This window comes from Mya arenaria, chromosome 16 (assembly GCF_026914265.1).
Source record: "Mya arenaria isolate MELC-2E11 chromosome 16, ASM2691426v1".
In the NCBI taxonomy this organism is placed as follows: Eukaryota; Metazoa; Mollusca; class Bivalvia; order Myida; family Myidae; genus Mya; species Mya arenaria.
The window spans coordinates 28,122,444-28,147,888 of record NC_069137.1 but is presented as its reverse complement, the minus strand read 5'-3'; the positions used below and the strand labels follow the sequence as shown (position 1 = coordinate 28,147,888).

Here is a 25,445-nt window from a genome sequence, read left to right as displayed (position 1 = left end):
GATTATAAATTACATGCCCACTCTTTGTTTATACAAAGATACATCATGTGGTATAATACACAAATTCCATGAAGTAAAACTCTCATGATTGTGTGTTTTAGATTATAAATTACATGTCCACTCTTTGTTTATACAAAGATACATCATGTGGTATAATATCCAAGTTCCATGAAGTAAAACTCTCATGATTGTGTTTAAGATTATAAATTACATGCCCACTCTTTGTTTATACAAAGATACATCATGTGGTATAATACACAAGTTCAATGAAGTACAACTCTTATTATTGTGTGTTTAAGATTATAAATTACATGCCCACTTTTTGTTTATACAAAGATACATCATGTGGTATAATACACAAGTTACATGAAGTAAAACTCTCATGATTGTGTTTAAGATTATAAATTACATGCCCACTCTCTGTTTATACAAAGATACATCATGTGATATAATACACAAGTTCCATGAAGTAAATCTATAATGATTGTGTGTTTAAGATTATAAATTACATGCCCACTCTTTGTTTATACAAAGATACATCATGTGGTATAATACACAAGTTCCATGAAGTAAAACTCTCATGATTGTGTGTTTAAGATTATAAATTACATGCCCACTCTTTGTTTATACAAAGATACATCATGTGGTATAATACACAAGTTCCATGAAGTAAAACTCTCATGATTGTGTGTTTAAGATTATAAATTACATGCCCACTCTTTGTTTATACAAAGGTACATCATGCGGTATAAAATACAAGTTCCATGAACTAAAACTCTCATGATTGTGCGTTTAAGATTATAAATTACACGTCCACTCTTTGTTTATACAAAGATTCATCATGTGGTATAGTAAACAAGTTTCAAGAAGTGAAACTTACATAATTGTATGTTACGTAAAATAAATAATCATGCCTGCTCTTTAATTTACAAAAATACATCATGTGGTATAAAACATAAGTTTCATGAAATAAAACTGACTTAATTTTGTATTTATAGTATAGATTACACTCTTTGTTTATACAAAGGTACATCATGTGGTAAATTAAACAATTTACATTCAGTGAAACTAATATCATTTTGTGATAAAGATTATAGATAGCATGCACACTCTTCGTTTAAACAAAGATACATCATGTGGTCATAAAACCCAAGTTTTATGTAACATCATTTTGTAATTATGATTATAAATAACATGCCCATTCTTTGTCAATGCAAAGATACATCGTGTGGTATAATAAACAAATTCCATTAAGTTAAACTAACATCATTTAATGATTAAGATTATAAATTACATGCCCACTCTTTTTTATACAAAGATACATCATATTATATTATACACAAGTTTTATGAGTGAAATTAGCATAATTTTGATTTTAGGATTAAATGGTTTATGTACAATACACAATATTAGACTTGTCGCGCTTCCACCAAATATTTACAAGTATGTTAAAATTAAAAAATGCATAACAACAAGAAACAGAAAAACGATATTACATTTGTTACAAGTCAAGAATATATGAAATTTTAAAGTTATTACATGATGGCGATTTCACTCATGATGAAAAGTTAAATAATGAATAAAACATATATATAAAACGTTTCAGAAAATGTAAGTCTATATTGAACTACTTCGCACATTGAAAGTGACCTTAAATAAAGGAGTAGATATACCCTTTCGCCTTTATCCCTCTTTTAACTCTACGCTATAAACTTTTATTTGTACTGATGTAAGTAACCTTAAATAAAGGAGTAGATATACTCTTTTCGCCTTTATCCCTCTTTTAACTCTACGTTATAAACTTTTATTTGTACTGATGTAAGTGACCTTAAATAAAGGAGTAGATATACCCTTTTCGCCTTTAACCCTCTTTTAACTCTACGCTATAAACTTTTATTTGTACTGATGTAAGTGACCTTAAATAAAGGAGTCGATAGACGCTTTTCGCCTTTATCCCTCGTTTAAATCTACGCTATAAGCTTTTACTTGTACTGATGAACGTGACCTTATATAAAGGAGTAGATAGACCCTTTTCACCTTTATCCTTCGTTTAGCTCTACGCTATAAGCTTTTACTTGTACTGATGTAAGTGACCTTAAATAAAGGAGTAGATATACCCATTTCGCCTTTATCCCTCGTTTAACTATACGCTATAAACTTTTACTTGTACTTATGAACGTGACCTTAAATAAAGGAGTAGATAGACGCTTTTCGCCTTTATCCCTCGTTTAACTCTACGCTATAAGCTTTTACTTGTACTGATGAACGTGACCTTAAATAAAGGAGTAGATATACCCATTTCGCCTTTATCCCTCGTTTAACTATACGCTATAAACGTTTATTTGTACTGATGTTAGTGACCTTAAATAAAGGAGTAGATATACCCTTTTCACCTTTAACCCTCTTTTAACTATACGCTATAAACTTTTATTTGTACTGATGAACGTGACCTTAAATACAGGAGTCGATAGACGCTTTTCGCCTTTATCCTTCGTTTAACTCTACGCTATAAGCTTTTACTTGTACTGATGTTAGTGACCTTAAATAAAGGAGTAGATATACCCATTTCGCCTTTATCCCACGTTTAACTATACGCTATAAACTTTTACTTGTACTTATGAACGTGACCTTAAATAAAGGAGTAGATATACCCATTTCGCCTTTATCCCTCGTTTAACTCTACGCTATTAACTTTTACTTGTACTGATGTAAGTGATCTGAAATAAATGGGTAGATAGACCCTGTTCGCCTTTATCCTTCGATTGACTATACTATACAACCTATTACTTAAACTGATGAACGTGACCTTAAATAAAGGGTCAGATAGACCCTTTATTCCTTTATCCCTTTTGTTACTGTACTCTACTATTACTAGTACTATTACATATACTGATGTTAGTGACCTTAAATAAAGGAGTCGATAGACGATTTTCGCCTTTATCCCTCGTTTAACTCTACGCTATAAACTTTTACTTGTACTGATCAGATAGACCCTTTTCGCCTTTATCCCTTTTGTTACTGTACTCTACTATTACTAGTACTATCACATATACTGATGTTAGTGACCTTAAGTAAAGGATCAGATAAATCCTTTTCGCCTTTATCCCTATATACATAATATAGTAACTATATTAGTACCTTTATTTAAGCTGAAGCAAATGGCTTGAGAAATCGTTTTTTGAAAAGTATATTATATACGTCTCTACCGTTGGATTATACAAGTTTGCATTTTGTTAAATAACATTTTTTAATATATAAACAATATCGAAAAATAGCAATTACAATTTTATCATGTACACACACTACGTTCGAATAGTTTAGACCTTTTTTATTTGTTTCTGTCAAAAATGATCTATGATTTAAACTACATCAAATAATATATGTTTACAATCATAATAAGCGTCTGTCATATGCAATACAAACAATGATATCTACATGTCAACATAGCGTATTCCATAATTTTCGTCTTTAAAATAACCAAACATAATTACATAATTGATCTTAGTACAAGGTGTTACTTTTTGACTTTCGCTTTTTCAAATTTAATTTACAAAACAGTGAAAATGTACATGACATATAAACACATCAAAGTGCATTCAAATGTCATCTGTATTTCTTTTGATTATTCAAAAGCCGAATTATTTCTTTGCTTCAATGTACGACCTTTTGCGATTCTATCAATAAAATATCAATTGGATATTTGAAATGTTTAAATCTAAAATCTGAAATCTGATATCTATTACAGCATATCTCTATAACTGTAAACAAGTTTGACTTTCATTGGACCCCATTGTGTTTACCATTTTTTTTCTAAATACCAATTAATCGTATAAACTGTTTTTTTTTTTTGGGGGGGGGGAATACTAAAGTTTCCCTCAAAACACCATTTGCTTTTTACCAAAAAACATATTCATTGTTAGAGATACAACAATACATTTACAATAAGAAATGACAATTAACACTTTCCTTTTTTATCGCAATTTGTAAAAACAACACACATCTAAACGAAATTAACAAGCAACATCAAAGTACTGTGAATTTGGTATATGGACTGAGTTGTGGACAACCTAATAATTATATAGTAAAAGTCCTCTTATTACATGCACAAACATGTTTCATTTTGCGCAGCAATGTTGCCGCAAAAGAACCTGCTACTTAAACGATTGTTTTTTAATAAAATGAACCCAAATGAACAGTTAATGCAGAGTACAAAAGCACTGTAATGAATGATAAAAGGTCTACAACATTTATTCGTAAAAAAATGAATACATCATTCATCATATCACCCATTGTGTTATGTTAATAAATGCATTTTTAAGAACTATACGTATAAATACATGACGAAGTATGAGAAGCCAGAATTGGATCAGGAAAACATTAAGAAACAGACGAGGATTCGTAACATATCTAAAACACACTGTTTGCAACATAACACAATCACGGGCACATACGTATCATTAGAAAACACACACACACACACACGCACACGCACACGCGCACGCGCACGCGCACGCGCACGCGCACACGCACACGCACACGCACACGCACACACACACACACACACACACTATCCATTTTAATAGCATAGAATAAGGAATTGAAGACAAGCGTGTACTGTTCTAGTTAAAAGTTTTGTTTAGTGTCGTTTAACCTTTTTTTAAATAATAAAGTTTTTATTTCTGCTATTTAAGTGAACGTCAGTTTGAAATGTTAGACAATGCTAATAATATATCACATTGCTATGAATTCGTTTAGAAAAAGCTATGTTGTTTTAGTTTTTTTTTATTTAACTGCGTAGTTAATCGTACATCGGTAGCACTGGCTTTACTATCTATCCCTCATCACTGCTCTCAAAGTACACCCTGTCTTCCTACACCATAATTGTGACCTGGTCGAGGTCGTTGCATTATTTAGTGTCTAGTTCTTATAGTGACAGTCCGAGAGTTCTGTTTTACGGAAAACCTTCCATCAGTCTTCATCTTTTCAATAGCTTCCATTAATTTCTTTCCAACATCCATCTTCTCCCAGAACTTCTTCAATCCCCTCACCGTACACGTCATATGTCGGGACAAGCTGTAAATGTGCCTCATCTGGTCTTCAAACACGGGCGGGGATATGTTGGGTTCATTCAATATTAAATGTTCAATCGATGATTTTGACAGTTCAATGGTTGACGTTAAGTCACAAGCTTCTTTTAACTCAAATATTGTCAATGGCTGATCATGGATACAATTCTGTACTCCGCAATGTACTAACTGCCAAGAACAAGACATGCTCTTTAAGAAACATGTATTCACACAACCAATAGTGACCTTCTCTGCTGTCACACGATTCAGTATCAGTAGCTCCAGTGAACAATGAGATAGATCAAGTTGGCCAGACAGTGAACATTTTTCCATATTAAACTTCTTCAGCGGACAATGAGATAGGTCCAGCGGGCCGGGGAGAGAACACGAAATTATACTGAGATTGGTCAGGTTGACTGCATTCGAAAATTCAAATAGACAATCCATATTCCCTACCGTACATGTCTCCATACTAAATGTAACCACCTCTTTTATGTTAATCGCATCAAGAATCAGCGTCTCTAACTGATAGTGAGAAAGGTCCAGTATGCCTGCCAAAAAACATTTTTGAATAGTCAGCTTCTTTATCGGACACTTAAACAGGTCCAGTTGGCCTGACAGTGAACATGTTTGCAAAGTCAGCTCTTCAAGTGGACACTGAGACAGGTCCAGTTGGCCAGGAATAGAACACGATTGCATACTGAGATTGGTCAGTGTCTTTGGATTCGTAAATTCAAATAAACAATTCATACGCATTACCGTACATGTCTTTACACAACCTGTGACAACATTTTGAGTCTCAACATTATATAACGTCAACTCCTCAAGTGAACACTCAGACAGGTCCAATGAGTCAGGAAGGGAACAGTCTTTCATACTGAGTTTGTTTGCTTTCGTAAATACAAATGAACAATTCATATCGACAACCTTACATGTCTCCACACAACCTGTGACCATCTTCTTTGTCTTAACCCTTTGAAGATTCAGCTCCACAAGTTGACGCTTAGACAGGTCCAATGAGCCTTGAATTGAACAGTCCATCATACTAAGATTGGTTAGTTCGATTGCATTCATAAATTCAAACGAGCAATTCATATGCCGTACCGTACATGTCTCCACACAACCTGTGACCACCTTCTCTGTCTGAACCTCATAAAGCTTCAGCTCATGAAGTGGACACTGAGATAGGTCCAGAGGGCCAGGAAGGGAACACGACATGACATTAAGATTAGTAAGTTTGATCGCATTAGTAAAGTCAAATGGACAACACATGTTCAATGCTTCACATTTCTGTACACAACTAGTTATAACAAGTGTTTCTGTCTCCACCTTTGTCATATTCAGCTTCAGCTCCTTCAGTGGACACTGAGAGAGGTCCAATGGGCCAGACAGGGAACAGTTCTTCAGTTTGAGATAATTGAGTTTTTTTGCATCTTGGAATTGTATGGAGACAGTGGTTGGTTCATTTAAGCAAATTTCAATCCGTTTGAGACGTTGAACTTTACTCAGATTCACGAACTCTGTCCTTACTTTGACCAGTCTAAGCTCTTCCATATCAAATTGAGAAACGTCCATGTCACTTGATAAGGACAAATTAGTTAAACAAAGAATACCAAACGTTTTGTTCAAGGTAATTTCCAAATGATGTCTTTCAATTTTGTTTTCATTGGTTCTTAGGAGATTCATGAGTTCTCCATTTCGTAATACAGTTTTCCTATCTGAACCATTGAGAACAAGGTTCGAAAGATTGATCGACACTTTACCTTCCTTTATATTCTTAAAACAGCTTTCAAAAATAATACCCTGCATCGTCTTAATAAAGTTGATTCTCCTGTAATCATCAGTCTGCATTGCATGTTTTGTTGTTAGCTCATCTATCAATGACACCATTGATTCTATGCAGTTTGAATCAAATTCACATACAAAGTCGAAGACGTTCGTCAAGTCAACCACATCTTGTAGCGATGTGGTATTTGCCTCTATTTCCTGACATATGTGTTGATCACAATTTTGTGCAACGATATGTAAGGCTGCAAAAAACTCCTGATACGATTTGTGGATAAAACTATATATTTTATCCTGACTTGAACTCGACATTCTGGTTGTTCCTCGAATATTTCCAGAGTTTAAACAAAACTGCTTTATATCCTTAAACATTTTTTCAATTTCTAGATTTTCTCTCACAGACAACCCTAAACGACTAAGGTCCTTATTTGAGAACTGAAGAGAGTGTTCTGTTTGTCCAGTGAACAGCAAACAAAATGCTATTTCTGATAGTTTTGCGATGTTTTCGCTTTGTTCGATACAGCATTTTGCCTCCATAGTTCTAAACAAAACTGGTAACTGATAATCGCTAGTTGTTTCTTTGTATTGTAAACCCTGTTTTTTCTTCATACGACGTAACAGAGCCTCAGCCATGTTTATATAAACTTGTGTACGTGTACTTCCAAAATCTTTCCCATCATGCCAGAGACACAAGAGTAGAAGAATAAGCACAGGTATCATGAGCACCTCACGTGATGCTGACGCGTTGAGATTAAGAATTGTTCTCAGTTCTTTATCGCGAAGCGTTTGAATGAAGTCCGAAGTATTGTCACGAACAGCAATGCGTTCTAGTCTAAAACAGTTCGTTACATTGCGGACAAGATTTCCTACAGAATCAAACCCGATACCAGTGATGACTACTTTGTTGTAATCCTGCAGTCGTGCGATAACACAGGAATCTATCTTCCAAGGTCTGGACGTGCAAATGATAATTGCGTCGGATACTGAAGTATACAATGGCATTTTAGTTGCTTTACATTTCCATTCATCAAGTCCATCCATTAATAATACAGTCTTTGGACTGTTTATATCAGACAACAGTTCGTTGATATCTTCATTAGAGTATCCTAGATCTGATTGCAGGTATGTTCTCAACATTTTCTTGCAATCAGATTCATTCTCAAACTTTCGCAAATGAAGTAGAAATAGCAGCTGTGTCTGTTTCAGATACTCAATGTCATTAAAGTGTTTAAACTTCTTCATTTTCTCTCTCATACTCACACACTCCTCAGTCTCACCATGAACAGCACACCAAGCTAAAGCCAAATATTGACTAAAAGAGGTCTTACCCATTCCGGCTTCACCTGAGATGTAAACTCTGTTTGTGTTTGATGGGCTTTTGTAACCGTAAGATTGATTTGAGATGAACAATTCCTCAATTTTGGATAGATCCATTTGAACTGTTTTTGGTACATCATAAGGCTTTCGGGTTTTACTATCTTTATGTTCAGTCTCCTCGATTGTGGTTGTCATTTTTGTAGGTTCGTAGAAGTCAACCAACTTAGAATGTTTGTGCTGCAGGATTGGGTTCAGTGGAATCGTTGAGTACGCGTGCAATATATACTTGATCAGTCTTGTCTTCAAAACTGAAATTGAAAAAAAAATGCAAACTAATAAATATATATACAAGAATTTGCATGAAAAATACTATTCTAAAATATGTGGCCAGCCTTTCCATCCTGACCAAACCTTGCAATTTAATTAATTTAATTTATCCTGCAATCTTTGTCGAACTTTGAAAATACAAACAACCGTAGCTTTACATGAAGACATCTGATAAACACTAGTACGCACACGCGGCAAGATTCATTCTTCGGTTTGCTAAAGATAAAGACATACAAATATATATAAGGAATTGGAGTGGTTGTGTGCCCGAGTATTGTCAAATTCCAACTTAGAAACGTGGTGACAGTGTTTGTGGTGAGGGTGTTTGTCGTCACAAAGTCACTGCTGGTTTTGTACGCCAACGAAACACTGTATACACATGAGAGAAATGCATTTTTTAACTTAAATGATACTGTTGGCTTTTTATTTTAATTGGTATTCTTGTTGATATGACATTAATGAGCACTCTTGATAGACGACACATCCAATACAGCGGAATTCCAAATAATATTTAGTTATAATCGTTACATATATGGACTTTCTGTAAGATCTGTCATTAGGTTTGTTACTTTGTATTCGAAATGGAGAAGCATGTACATTTTTGTTATAAAAGCAACAGCACCATGCTCACTTTCAGAAAAGAAACTCTGGCTAATTATGTTTCTATCCGTTTATAGAAATGATCGTGTAAATAGGGACATTCAAATATTATTTAGAGCAAATATGTTCAAATTCATCATCAATGAGTACAATGTACTTGTTGTACCCAGATCGAGGATAAAATGGTCCTATTTTCAAGAGTTTTTCACAATAACGTACTTCTTTAAAAGCGTTTAATTTAGAAATGGCACATACTTATCATGTGACATTGACATTTCCGTGCCTTCTGATATAATTGTTTTAAGATATTTGTTGTAAACACTTGACATTACTGTTTATTTGTGAGTTAACGCGGCGAATTGTTTAATCTTTGGCTTTATTGTTCGCTCATGTAACTTGTATTGCAACACATATAAGCATGTTCGTTCACTTTATAACGAGTTTTTTTAGATTAAGTCTTAAAAGGCCAATTTGAAAGTGCACTCTGTTGAATGTATATGCGTTTTAAATTCAGCACTGGGTTGTTTAATAATCGAGTTTCATTGAAATGTGAACATTTTTTCCTATGATATTCCTATAATGTATTTGTCAGGATTTGTTTAAAATGTTCTAGAACTAATATTTGTCCATGTATATTAGTTTCACAATAAACGTAATTCTTATAGAATTTGAGAGAATTTTTTTTGTGGATTTTATGTAGTATGATTTTGAACATTCTTATTTAGAACAAAATGGCAAACTTCTCTGATATGGTCCTTTTTAAAAAGTGCCTTTTAAAATTATAGTCTTTATTAATATTTCACCACTGCTCGAAAGTTTATACTGTCTTTGAATTCATTAATTATTCTATGAGTTTTCTGTGGGAATAATTCTGTAAGTTTTCTGTGGGAATTATTCTGTGAGTTTTCCATGGGAATAGTTCTGTGAGTTTTCTGTGGGAGTTTTCTGTGGGAGTTTTCTGTGGGAATTATTCTGTGAGTTTTCCATGGGAATAATTCTGTGAGTTTTCTGTGGGAATTATTCTGTGTGTTTTCTGTGGGAATAATTCTGTGAGTTTTCCATTGGAATAATTCTGTGAGTTTTCTGTGGGAATAATTCTCTGAGTTTTCCATGGGAATAATTATGTGAGTTTTCTGTGGGAATATTTATGTGAGTTTTCTGTGGGAATTATTCTGTGTGTTTTCTGTAAGAATTATTCTGACTGTTTTGTTGGATTTAGATAGCGCTCATATTTTTTTTCAATATTGCATGTCGAATAATTTTTATGGACAATAAAAAACCCAGGATAGTTGAAAGTTCTTTGTCAACATTTTGTCATTAATATTTATTCTAGGCATTTTAATTCGCATATTTTTATTTAAGTAAATAAATTGTAAACTCTTAAATCGCAACAGTGCCCAGTCCGTTTTATGACTGAGTCGGGTTTCCAGTTTAGTATAACATGTTGTACTCCATAATGATAACAAAACGGCAAGCTGATCATTTGAATTCTAATACAATCAAAGGTTATTGATTATTTTTTCGCTTTTATTCAGAATAGCGTGTTAAATATTAATTACCCCCAAAAATATAGGTAATCAAATGTCTATTTAAAATCAAACACGTATATAACGTACAATATAGGGTAAAGATACTTTTCAAGGCACATTGTATAGAAAACTATTTTGAATACAATGCAGGGTAAACACTTTTGTAAAATACAATGTAGGGTAAGTATGGTAAACGCTATAAAAAGGTTCATTTAAACTTTGGGAAAATATCTCCGTAATGTACAATGTAAGGTAAACTCTAAAGTAAAGTACAATGTAAGGTAAACACCAATAAAAGGCTAAATGTAAGGTAGCTCTTAAACAATGAACAATGTAAGCTAAACAATAATGTAAGGCTCAATGTAAAGTAGCTCTTAAACAATAAACAATGTAAGCTAAACAAAAATGTAAGGCTCAATGTAAAGTATATCTTAAACAATAAACAATGTAAGCTAAACAATAATGTTAGGCTCAATGCAAGGTAGCTCTTAATTAATGTTCAATGTAGGTTAAACAATAATATAAGGCTCAATGTAAAGTAGCTCTTAATTAATGTTCAATGTAGGTTAAACAATACTGTTAGGCTCAATGTAAAGTGGCTCTAAAGTAATGTTCAATGTAGGTTAAACAATAATGTTAGGCTCAATGTAAAGTAGCTCTTAAGAAATGTTCAGTGTAGGTTAAACACTAATGTTAGGCTCAATGTAATGTAGCTCTTAATTAATGTTCAATGTAGGTTAAACAATACTGTTAGGCTCAATGTAAGGTAGCTCTTAATTAATGTTCAATGTTGGTTAAACAATAATGTTAGGCTCAATGTAAGGTAGCTCTTAATTAATGTTCAATGTAGGTTAAACAATAATGTTAGGCTCAATGTAAAGTAACCCTTTATTAATGTGCAATGTAGGTTAAACAATAATGTTAGGCTCAATGTAAGGTAGCTCTTAAGTATTGTTCAATGTAGGTTAAACAATAATGTTAGGCTCAATGTAAGGTAGCTCTTAAGTAATGTTCAATGTTCGTGAAACAATAATGTTAGGCTCAATGTAAGGTAGCTCTTAATTAATGTTCAATGTAGGTTAAACAATAATGTTGCTCAATGTAAAGTAGCTCTTAAGTAATGTTCAATCTAGGTTAAACAATAATGTTAGGCTCAATGTAAGGTAACTCTTAAGTAATGTTCAATGTAAGTTAAACACTAATGTTAGGCTTAATGTAAGGTAACTCTTAAGTAGTGTTCAATGTAGGTTAAACACTAATGTTAGGCTCAATGTAAATTAGCTCTTAAGTAGTGTTCAATGTAGGTTAAACACTAATGTTAGGCTCAATGTAAAGTAGCTCTTAATTAATGTTCAATGTTGGTTAAACAATAATGTATTGCTCAATGTAAAGTAACTTTTAAATAAGGTACAATGTAAGGTACCTCCTTAATAAGGTAAATGTAAGGACAATAATGTAAGTGTCAAATCAAGGTATCTCTTAATTAAGGCTTTATGTAATGTAACTCTTAAATAAGGTACAATGTAAGGTCAACAATAATGTGAGGCTCAAATTAAGGTAACTCTTAATTAAGGCTTAATGTAGGGTAACTCTTTAAATAAGATACAATGTAGGGGAAACACTATTGTTAGGCTAAATGTAGTTAAGGTAACTCTTAAATAAGATGCAATATAGTGAAAACACTAAATGTAAGGCTCAATGTAAGGTTACCCTTAAATAAGGTACATTGTACGGTACACAATAATTTAAGGCTCAATATAAGGTAACTCTGAAATGAAGAACAATGTAGGGTAAACACTAATGTAAGGTTCAATTTAAGGTAACTCCTAAATAATATACAATGTAACGTAAAAACGCATGAAAAGCTCCACGTAAGGTTAATCTTGAATAAGCTACATTATAGGGTGAACACTAATGTAAGGTTCAATATAAGGTAACTGTTAAAAAAGGTACAATCTAAGTTAACACTAATGTAAGGCTACATGTAATGTAACTCTTAAATAAGGTACAATGTTACGTAAATACTGTATTAGGATTTTGTAGGGCAAACACATTTGTAAGGTTCAATGAAGGACAACACGTATATAAGGAACAATTTAAAGTAAAGATCTTTTTAAGATACACTATTTGGTAATATTGTTTGTAGGGTAGAATGTAAAACATTTTGTATGATACAGTGTATATATTTATATTTATTGTTTTGTTCTGGTGACTGTGTGACATGCATCCACATTTAAAGTGTATATGTCAGCTACAATACATATTTATTTACGATGTATTAAGCTAGGTCATTTTACAAAGGATTATACATTTTATCACAGCTCTGTTCAAATGCAAAAGTTCTTTGTATATTGGAATACGTTTTGTGCTAAAGCGTCAAAAAGGGTGTATGCCTCTGTTGATTTTTCATATTGAAAAGTACATACATTAGTTTTTTGATGATAGCAAAATGCATAATATATTCACCGTTGTTCGCATTTCCCCAGCTTTTATGTGTTTAAAATGAATTGTTATTAAACCATCCTTTGTGAATGTGTTCAGCACAGCAATTCAATAGTAGTAACGTGTTCATCTATGTGTACGGTCCCGAAACCGAGGTGTAGGTGTGTATATAAATAGGATTACTTTCTTTAGAAAAAGACGTAAATGAGATGGAATCAGTAGATTTCGTTTCACATATCATATAGAGCGTGTGAATTAAGAAAACATCTTAAAATGTGACAATTGTTGATCTGATATTATTTGGCAATACTGCATTTATCATTGACTGACGATTTGATATCAACCAATTGCCAACAAACAGCAGAGCTGGTCACGTAACTGGTATGACGATTTTGTAAACACAAATTGACTAAAAAGTGTACACAGATGCGATGATTGGTGGAAGATGTGTGTCTCTTCCTGCCAACCAACACAATTGCCGTATAAAAGATTGTAACTAAGGCGATGGACAGGGAGAGTGTCCACTTGCCAAGCAAAACCATTGCTGAGTTAGAGATAGCAACTGAAAATATTGGGAGTGGACGGGAAGTGTGCGGGTTTGGTGTCCACTACCGCCAAACAACACCTTGGCTGATAAAAGATTTGTGACTAACAAGATAAATGTTCAGGAGGCTGGAGGGATGTCTCCTTTAGACATCCAGCACCATGGCTGGTAGCGAAATTGTGACTTAAATTTTTGAGGGGGGGGGGGGATCCCTTTTGACAACAAACACCATTGCTGAGTAGGATTTTGTCTAAGAAGATATGATTTGAATTCCAATTTCATTCATGAGTGAGAAAATGGTTTTGAAAGGGCGGGTCGAACTACACCTTGAAATTACAAGCCCGCAATTACCTGTTTTAATTTGTTAGAAAGACGCCGCATTCCAGTTGTAATGTATATAGAAGAAGTGAACAATTGCAGTTACGTCATCAACAAACCTCGTGATTAAAATTATACACTTTTGAATAATGATACTCGTGTGACACTGTATTGTCAATATGATTTCTTATTATTAAATATAACCTGGTTATGCATGTTATAAAACTGGTACACTTTTTGCATTACAATACTAAAAAATGTGGCTTTACAATTAAAACTATCCAAAAATAAATCTTAATGAATGACCGATAGTTTATTCTTTGTTCCGTCTGGCTCGCGGATGATATGTCTCCGCACCCAAAACTGATAATATAAAACAAGCACCACCTTTAAATCAGGCCGCGCTCCAGTATAAGAAATATAAAGATTCGGTACGGTTTTGCGGGCACTATGCTCTGGAGAGGAAAATCTGGAATAGTTTTCATTTTTTTTGGAACAACAGAACTTCAAAAAGGTAAACCTCGCTATAAACGGACATTGTAATAAATGTATATTAAAGTGAATACTTTAATATGACACTGTTTACAGAGTGTCAATAGTTTAGATACGACCCTGAAAAAAACTACGACATTTACGACGTATAACGACCATTGGGCTTCCGAGGGACCATTTCAGCGACAGCAGGGGGACCGATGACACCGCTTTAGCTCTACGACAGCTACGCTCCATTTACGGAAGAAGGGGCACGGACAGATGAGTGCCTTACGCGGACGTTGTTGCAGCCATCGGAATGAAGGGGGCGTTGTTGCAACCGTCAGGCTGACGGTCGTTGTTGCAGCCATCGGACTGACGAGGGCGTTGTTGCAGCAATCGGATTGTTACGGCCACGTTACCACAGCAAAGGTCATTGTATTTATATTCATATTGGCCGCCGATATATTAAGGGATTTTTGTATATTTTACATTGATCGTCTGGGAAAAATGATACAATAAGGGTATTTCAACTTCATTTAAAGAAGATCCGACTTCTTGTTTATTAAAATTAAATAAAGATTTAAAAAACAATTAAATGATACCTGAAGCGAAGTCACACTAATTAGAAAACGAATTCTTGAACGAATATCCACCCATACTAAAATAACGGAAACAAGCATTTATTGAGTTATCGATGGTACTAGAAGCCGTAAAGTATAAGCACAGTCAAAGGTGTGTTCCATCATTATGGAGTTATCGATGGTACAAGAAGCCGTATAGTATAAGCACAGTCAAAGGTGTGTTCCATCATTATGGAGTTATCGATGGTACTAGAAGCCGTATAGTATGAGCACAGTCAAAGGTGTGTTCCATCATTATGGAGTTATCGATGGTACTAGAAGCCGTAAAGTATGAGCACAGTCAAAGGTGTGTTCCATCATTATGGAGTTATCGATGGTACAAGAAGCCGTATAGTATGAGCACAGTCAAAGGTGTGTTCCATCATTATGGTGTTATCGATGGTACTAGAAGCCGTATAGTATGAGCACAGTCAAAGGTGTGTTCCATCATTATGGAGTTATCGATGGTACTAGAAGCCGTATAGTATGAGCACAGTCAAAGGTGTGTTCCATCATTATGGAGTTATCGATGGTACTAGAAGCCGTATAGTATGAGCACCGTCAAAGGTGTGTTCCATCATTATGGAGTTATCGATGGTACTAGAAGCCGTATAGTATGAGCACAGTCAAAGGTGTGTTCCATCATTATGGAGTTATCGATGGTACTAGAAGCCGTATAGTATGAGCACAGTCAAAGGTGTGTTCCATCATTATGGAGTTATCGATGGTACTAGAAGCCGTATAGTATGAGCACAGTCAAAGGTGTGTTCCATCATTATGGTGTTATCGATGGTACAAGAAGCCGTATAGTATGTGCACAGTCAAAGGTGTGTTCCATCATTATGGAGTTATCGATGGTACTAGAAGCCGTATAGTATGAGCACAGTCAAAGGTGTGTTCCATCATTATGGTGTTATCGATGGTACAAGAAGCCGTATAGTATGTGCACAGTCAAAGGTGTGTTCCATCATTATGGAGTTATTGATGGTACAAGAAGCCGTATAGTATGAGCACAGTCAAAGGTGTGTTCCATCATTATGGAGTTATCGATGGTACTAGAAGCCGTATAGTATGTGCACAGTCAAAGGTGTGTTCCATCATTATGGTGTTATCGATGGTACTAGAAGCCGTATAGTATGAGCACAGTCAAAGGTGTGTTCCATCATTATGGAGTTATCGATGGAACTAGAAGCCGTATAGTATGAGCACCGTCAAAGGTGTGTTCCATCATTATGGAGTTATCGATGGTACAAGAAGCCGTATAGTATGAGCACAGTCAAAGGTGTGTTCCATCATTATGGAGTTATCGATGGTACTAGAAGCCGTATAGTATGAGCACCGTCAAAGGTGTGTTCCATCATTATGGAGTTATCGATGGTACTAGAAGCCGTATAGTATGAGCACAGTCAAAGGTGTGTTCCATCATTATAGAGTTATCGATGGTACTAGAAGCTGTATAATATGAGCACAGTCAAAGGTGTGTTCCATCATTATGGAGTTATCGATGGTACAAGAAGCCGTATAGTATGAGCACAGTCAAAGGTGTGTTCCATCATTATGGAGTTATCGATGGTACTAGAAGCCGTATAGTATGAGCACAGTCAAAGGTGTGTTCCATCATTATGGAGTTATCGATGGTACTAGAAGCCGTATAGTATGAGCACAGTCAAAGGTGTGTTCCATCATTATGGAGTTATCGATGGTACAAGAAGCCGTATAGTATGAGCACAGTCAAAGGTGTGTTCCATCATTATGGAGTTATCGATGGTACTAGAAGCCGTATAGTATGAGCACAGTCAAAGGTGTGTTCCATCATTATGGAGTTATCGATGGTACTAGAAGCCGTATAGTATGAGCACAGTCAAAGGTGTGTTCCATCATTATGGAGTTATCGATGGTACTAGAAGCCGTATAGTATGAGCACAGTCAAAGGTGTGTTCCATCATTATGGAGTTATCGATGGTACTAGAAGCCGTATAGTATGTGCACAGTCAAAGGTGTGTTCCATCATTATGGAGTTATCGATGGTACTAGAAGCCGTATAGTATGAGCACAGTCAAAGGTGTGTTCCATCATTATGGAGTTATCGATGGTACTAGAAGCCGTATAGTATGAGCACAGTCAAAGGTGTGTTCCATCATTATGGAGTTATCGATGGTACAAGAAGCCGTATAGTATGAGCACAGTCAAAGGTGTGTTCCATCATTATGGAGTTATCGATAGTACAAGAAGCCGTATAGTATGAGCACCGTCAAAGGTGTGTTCCATCATTATGGTGTTATCGATGGTACTAGAAGCCGTATAGTATGAGCACAGTCAAAGGTGTGTTCCATCATTATGGAGTTATCGATGGTACTAGAAGCCGTATAGTATGAGCACAGTCAAAGGTGTGTTCCATCATTATGGAGTTATCGATGGTACAAGAAGCCGTATAGTATGAGCACAGTCAAAGGTGTGTTCCATCATTATGGAGTTATCGATGGTACAAGAAGCCGTATAGTATGAGCACAGTCAAAGGTGTGTTCCATCATTATGGAGTTATCGATGGTACAAGAAGCCGTATAGTATGAGCACAGTCAAAGGTGTGTTCCATCATTATGGAGTTATCGATGGTACTAGAAGCCGTATAGTATGAGCACCGTGAAACGTGTTCCATCATTATGGAGTTATCGATGGTACAAGAAGCCGTATAGTATGAGCACAGTCAAAGGTGTGTTCCATCATTATGGAGTTATCGATGGTACAAGAAGCCGTATAGTATGAGCACAGTCAAAGGTGTGTTTCATCATTATGGAGTTATCGATGGTACTAGAAGCCGTATAGTATGAGCACAGTCAAAGGTGTGTTCCATCATTATGGAGTTATCGATGGTACTAGAAGCCGTATAGTATGAGCACAGTCAAAGGTGTGTTCCATCATTATGGAGTTATCGATGGTACTAGAAGGCGTATAGTATGAGCACAGTCAAAGGTGTGTTCCATCATTATGGAGTTATCGATGGTACAAGAAGCCGTATAGTATGAGCACAGTCAAAGGTGTGTTCCATCATTATGGAATTATCGATAGTACAAGAAGCCGTATAGTATGAGCACAGTCAAAGGTGTGTTCCATCATTATGGAGTTATCGATGGTACTAGAAGCCGTATAGTATGAGCACCGTGAAACGTGTTCCATCATTATGGAGTTATCGATGGTACAAGAAGCCGTATAATATGAGCACCGTGAAACGTGTTCCATCATTATGGAGTTATCGATGGTACAAGAAGCCGTATAGTATGAGCACCGTGAAACGTGTTCCATCATTATGGAGTTATCGATGGTACAAGAAGCCGTATAGTATGAGCACCGTGAAACGTGTTCCATCATTATGGAGTTATCGATGGTACTAGAAGCCGTATAGTATGAGCACAGTCAAAGGTGTGTTCCATCATTATGGAGTTATCGATGGTACTAGAAGCCGTATAGTATGAGCACCGTGAAACGTGTTCCATCATTATGGAGTTATCGATGGTACAAGAAGCCGTATAGTATGAGCACAGTCAAAGGTGTGTTCCATAATGATGGAGTTATCGATGGTACAAGAAGCCGTATAGTATGAGCACAGTCAAAGGTGTGTTCCATCATTATGGAGTTATCGATGGTACTAGAAGCCGTATAGTATGAGCACAGTCAAAGGTGTGTTCCATCATTATGGAGTTATCGATGGTACAAGAAGCCGTATAGTATGAGCACAGTCAAAGGTGTGTTCCATCATTATGGAGTTATCGATGGTACTAGAAGCCGTATAGTATGAGCACAGTCAAAGGTGTGTTCCATCATTATGGAATTATCGATGGTACTAGAAGCCGTATAGTATGAGCACAGTAAAAGGTGTGTTCCATCATTATGGAGTTATCGATGGTACAAGAAGCCGTATAGTATGAGCACAGTCAAAGGTGTGTTCCATCATTATGGAGTTATCGATGGTACTAGAAGCCGTATAGTATGTGCACAGTCAAAGGTGTGTTCCATCATTATGGAGTTATCGATGGTACTAGAAGCCGTATAGTATGAGCACAGTCAAAGGTGTGTTCCATCATTATGGAGTTATCGATGGTACTAGAAGCCGTATAGTATGAGCACAGTCAAAGGTGTGTTCCATCATTATGGTGTTATCGATGGTACTAGAAGCCGTATAGTATGAGCACAGTCAAAGGTGTGTTCCATCATTATGGAGTTATCGATGGTACTAGAAGCCGTATAGTATGAGCACAGTCAAAGGTGTGTTCCATCATTATGGAGTTATCGATGGTACTAGAAGCCGTATAGTATGAGCACAGTCAAAGGTGTGTTCCATCATTATGGAGTTATCGATGGTACTAGAAGCCGTATAGTATGAGCACAGTCAAAGGTGTGTTCCATCATTATGGAGTTATTGATGGTACAAGAAGCCGTATAGTATGAGCACAGTCAAAGGTGTGTTCCATCATTATGGAGTTATCGATGGTACTAGAAGCCGTATAGTATGAGCACAGTCAAAGGTGTGTTCCATCATTATGGAGTTATCGATGGTACTAGAAGCCGTAAAGTATGAGCACAGTCAAAGGTGTGTTCCATCATTATGGAGTTATCGATGGTACTAGAAGCCGTATAGTATGAGCACAGTCAAAGGTGTGTTCCATCATTATAGAGTTATCGATGGTACTAGAAGCCGTATAGTATGAGCACAGTCAAAGGTGTGTTCCATCATTATGCAGTTATCGATGGTACAAGAAGCCGTATAGTATGAGCACAGTCAAAGGTGTGTTCCATCATTATGGAGTTATCGATGGTACAAGAAGCCGTATAGTATGAGCACAGTCAAAGGTGTGTTCCATCATTATGCAGTTATCGATGGTACTAGAAGCCGTATAGTATGAGCACAGTCAAAGGTGTGTTCCATCATTATGGAGTTATCGATGGTACTAGAAGCCGTATAGTATGAGCACAGTCAAAGGTGTGTTCCATCATTATAGAGTTATCGATGGTACTAGAAGCCGTATAGTATGAGCACAGTCAAAGGTGTGTTTCATCATTATGGAGTTATCGATGGTACTAGAAGCCGTATAGTATGAGCACAGTCAAAGGTGTGTTCCATCATTATGGTGTTATCGATGGTACAAGAAGCCGTATAGTATGAGCACAGTCAAAGGTGTGTTCCATCATTATGGTGTTATTGATGGTACAAGAAGCCGTATAGTATGAGCACAGTCAAAGGTGTGTTCCATCATTATGGAGTTATCGATGGTACAAGAAGCCGTATAGTATGAGCACAGTCAAAGGTGTGTTCCATCATTATGGAGTTATCGATGGTACAAGAAGCCGTATAGTATGAGCACAGTCAAAGGTGTGTTCCATCATTATGGAATTATCGATAGTACAAGAAGCCGTATAGTATGAGCACAGTCAAAGGTGTGTTCCATCATTATGGAGTTATTGATGGTACTAGAAGCCGTATAGTATGAGCACAGTCAAAGGTGTGTTCCATCATTATGGAGTTATCGATGGTACTAGAAGCCGTATAGTATGAGCACAGTCAAAGGTGTGTTCCATCATTATGGAGTTATCGATGGTACTAGAAGCCGTATAGTATGAGCACAGTCAAAGGTGTGTTCCATCATTATGGAGTTATCGATGGTACTAGAAGCCGTATAGTATGAGCACAGTCAAAGGTGTGTTCCATCATTATGGAGTTATCGATGGTACAAGAAGCCGTATAGTATGAGCACAGTCAAAGGTGTGTTCCATCATTATGGAATTATCGATTGTACAAGAAGCCGTACAGTATTAGCACAGTCAAAGGTGTGTTCCATCATTATGGAGTTATCGATGGTACTAGAAGCCGTATAATATGAGCACCGTCAAAGGTGTGTTCCATCATTATGGAGTTATCGATGGTACTAGAAGCCGTATAATATGAGCACCGTGAAACGTGTTCCATCATTATGGAGTTATCGATGGTACAAGAAGCCGTATAGTATGAGCACCGTGAAACGTGTTCCATCATTATGGAGTTATCGATGGTACAAGAAGCCGTATAGTATGAGCACAGTCAAAGGTGTGTTCCATCATTATGGAGTTATCGATGGTACAAGAAGCCGTATAGTATGAGCACAGTCAAAGGTGTGTTCCATCATTATAGAGTTATCGATTGTACTAGAAGCCGTATAGTATGAGCACAGTCAAAGGTGTGTTCCATCATTATGGAGTTATCGATGGTACAAGAAGCCGTATAGTATGAGCACCGTGAAACGTGTTCCATCATTATGGAGTTATCGATGGTACAAGAAGCCGTATAGTATGAGCACAGTCAAAGGTGTGTTCCATCATTATGGAGTTATCGATGGTACTAGAAGCCGTATAGTATGAGCAAAATCAAAGGTGTGTTCCATTATTATGGAGTTATCGATGGTACTAGAAGCCGTATAGTATGAGCACAGTCAAAGGTGTGTTCCATCATTATGGAGTTATCGATGGAACAAGAAGCCGTATAGTATGAGCACAGTCAAAGGTGTGTTCCATCATTATGGAGTTATCGATGGTACTAGAAGCCGTATAGTATGTGCACAGTCAAAGGTGTGTTCCATCATTATGGAGTTATCGATGGTACAAGAAGCCGTATAGTATGAGCACAGTCAAAGGTGTGTTCCATCATTATGGAGTTATTGATGGTACAAGAAGCCGTATAGTATGAGCACAGTCAAAGGTGTGTTCCATCATTATGGAGTTATCGATGGTACAAGAAGCCGTATAGTATGAGCACAGTCAAAGGTGTGTTCCATCATTATGGAGTTATCGATGGTACTAGAAGCCGTATAGTATGAGCACAGTCAAAGGTGTGTTCCATCATTATGGTGTTATCGATGGTACTAGAAGCCGTATAGTATGAGCACAGTCAAAGGTGTGTTCCATCATTATGGAGTTATCGATGGTACTAGAAGCCGTATAGTATGAGCACAGTCAAAGGTGTGTTCCATCATTATGGAGTTATCGATGGTACAAGAAGCCGTATAGTATGAGCACAGTCAAAGGTGTGTTCCATCATTATGGAGTTATCGTTGGTACTAGAAGCCGTACAGTATGAGCACAGTCAAAGGTGTGTTCCATCATTATGGAGTTATCGATGGTACTAGAAGCCGTATAGTATGAGCACAGTCAAAGGTGTGTTCCATCATTATGGAGTTATCGATAGTACAAGAAGCCGTATAGTATGAGCACAGTCAAAGGTGTGTTCCATCATTATGGAGTTATCGATGGTACAAGAATTCGTATAGTATGAGCACAGTCGAAGGTGTGTTCCATCATTATGGAGTTATCGATGGTACAAGAAGCCGTATAGTATGAGCACAGTCAAAGGTGTGTTCCATCATTATGGAGTTATCGATGGTACAAGAAGCCGTATAGTATGAGCACAGTCAAAGGTGTGTTCCATCATTATGGAATTATCGATGGTACTAGAAGCCGTATAGTATGAGCACAGTCAAAGGTGTGTTCCATCATTATGGAGTTATCGATGGTACAAGAAGCCGTATAGTATGAGCACCGTGAAACGTGTTCCATCATTATGGAGTTATCGATGGTACAAGAAGCCGTATAGTATGAGCAAAGTCAAAGGTGTGTTCCATCATTATGGAGTTATCGATGGTACAAGAAGCCGTATAGTATGAGCAAAGTCAAAGGTGTGTTCCATCATTATGGAGTTATCGATGGTACAAGAAGCCGTATAGTATGAGCACAGTCAAAGGTGTGTTCCATCATTATGGAGTTATCGATGGTACAAGAAGCCGTATAGTATGAGCACCGTGAAACGTGTTCCATCATTATGGAGTTATCGATGGTACAAGAAGCCGTATAGTATGAGCACAGTCAAAGGTGTGTTCCATCATTATGGAGTTATCGATGGTACAAGAAGCCGTATAGTATGAGCACAGTCAAAGGTGTGTTCCATCATTATGGAATTATCGATGGTACTAGAAGCCGTATAGTATGTGCACAGTCAAAGGTGTGTTCCATCATTATGGAGTTATCGATGGTACTAGAAGCCGTATAGTATGAGCACAGTAAAAGGTGTGTTCCATCATTATGGAGTTATCGATGGTACTAGAAGCCGTATAGTATGTGCACAGTCAAAGGTGTGTTCCATCATTATGGTGTTATCGATGGTACTAGAAGCCGTATAGTATGAGCACAGTCAAAGGTGTGTTCCATCATTGTGGAGTTATCGATGGTACAAGAAGCCGTATAGTATGAGCACAGTCAAAGGTGTGTTCCATCATTATGGAATTATCGATAGTACAAGAAGCCGTATAGTATGAGCACAGTCAAAGGTGTGTTCCATCATTATGGAGTTATCGATGGTACAAGAAGCCGTATAGTATGAGCACCGTGAAACGTGTTCCATCATTATGGAGTTATCGATGGTACAAGAAGCCGTATAGTATGAGCACAGTCAAAGGTGTGTTCCATCATTATGGAGTTATCGATGGTACAAGAAGCCGTATAGTATGAGCACAGTCAAAGGTGTGTTCCATCATTATGGAGTTATCGATGGTACTAGAAGCCGTATAGTATGAGCACAGTCAAAGGTGTGTTCCATCATTATGGAGTTATCGATGGTACTAGAAGCCGTATAGTATGAGCACAGTCAAAGGTGTGTTCCATCATTATGGAGTTATCGATGGTACAAGAAGCCGTATAGTATGAGCACAGTCAAAGGTGTGTTCCATCATTATGGAGTTATCGATGGTACAAGAAGCCGTATAGTATGAGCACAGTCAAAGGTGTGTTCCATCATTATGGAGTTATCGATGGTACAAGAAGCCGTATAGTATGAGCACAGTCAAAGGTGTGTTCCATCATTATGGAGTTATCGATGGTACTAGAAGCCGTATAGTATGAGCACAGTCAAAGGTGTGTTCCATCATTATGGAGTTATCGATGGTACAAGAAGCCGTATAGTATGAGCACAGTCAAAGGTGTGTTCCATCATTATGGAGTTATCGATGGTACTAGAAGCCGTATAGTATGAGCACAGTCAAAGGTGTGTTCCATCATTATGGAGTTATCGATGGTACTAGAAGCCGTATAGTATGAGCACAGTCAAAGGTGTGTTCCATCATTATTGAGTTATCGATGGTACTAGAAGCCGTATAGTATGAGCACAGTCAAAGGTGTGTTCCATCATTATGGAGTTATCGATGGTACTAGAAGCCGTATAGTATGAGCACAGTCAAAGGTGTGTTCCATCATTATGGAGTTATCGATGGTACTAGAAGCCGTATAGTATGAGCACAGTCAAAGGTGTGTTCCATCATTATGGAGTTATCGATGGTACAAGAAGCCGTATAGTATGAGCACAGTCAAAGGTGTGTTCCATCATTATGGTGTTATCGATGGTACTAGAAGCCGTATAGTATGAGCACAGTCAAAGGTGTGTTCCATCATTATGGAGTTATCGATGGTACTAGAAGCCGTATAGTATGAGCACAGTCAAAGGTGTGTTCCATCATTATGGAGTTATCGATGGTACAAGAAGCCGTATAGTATGAGCACAGTCAAAGGTGTGTTCCATCATTATGGAGTTATCGATGGTACAAGAAGCCGTATAGTATGAGCACAGTCAAAGGTGTGTTCCATCATTATGGAGTTATCGATGGTAAAAGAAGCCGTATAGTATGAGCACAGTCAAAGGTGTGTTCCATCATTATGGAGTTATCGATGGTACAAGAAGCCGTATAGTATGAGCACAGTCAAAGGTGTGTTCCATCATTATGGAGTTATCGATGGTACAAGAAGCCGTATAGTATGAGCACAGTCAAAGGTGTGTTCCATCATTATGGAGTTATCGATGGTACTAGAAGCCGTATAGTATGAGCACAGTCAAAGGTGTGTTCCATCATTATGGAGTTATCGATGGTACAAGAAGCCGTATAGTATGAGCACAGTCAAAGGTGTGTTCCATCATTATGGAGTTATCGATGGTACTAGAAGCCGTATAGTATGAGCACAGTCAAAGGTGTGTTCCATCATTATGGAGTTATCGATGGTACAAGAAGCCGTATAGTATGAGCACAGTCAAAGGTGTGTTCCATCATTATGGAGTTATCGATGGTACTAGAAGCCGTATAGTATGAGCACAGTCAAAGGTGTGTTCCATCATTATGGAGTTATCGATGGTACAAGAAGCCGTATAGTATGAGCACAGTCAAAGGTGTGTTCCATCATTATGGAGTTATCGATGGTACAAGAAGCCGTATAGTATGAGCACAGTCAAAGGTGTGTTCCATCATTATAGAGTTATCGATGGTACTAGAAGCCGTATAGTATGAGCACAGTCAAAGGTGTGTTCCATCATTATGGAGTTATCGATGGTACTAGAAGCCGTATAGTATGAGCACAGTCAAAG

General features: G+C 36.8%; 1 protein-coding gene across 4 annotated transcripts in view; it reads right to left on the bottom strand.

Moving 5' to 3' along the window:
• Positions 1–3,228: 3,228 nt before the first annotated feature.
• The window catches only part of LOC128222591 (uncharacterized), a 91,905-nt gene continuing 69,688 nt past the window's right edge, over positions 3,229–25,445 (bottom strand). For all 4 annotated transcript variants that reach the window (XM_052931681.1, XM_052931682.1, XM_052931679.1 and 1 more), the window contains exon 13: positions 3,229–8,476. In XM_052931681.1, the coding sequence (XP_052787641.1) occupies positions 4,911–8,476 (3,566 nt within the window). In that variant the 3' untranslated portion in view covers positions 3,229–4,910. The remainder of the gene's footprint in view (positions 8,477–25,445) is intronic.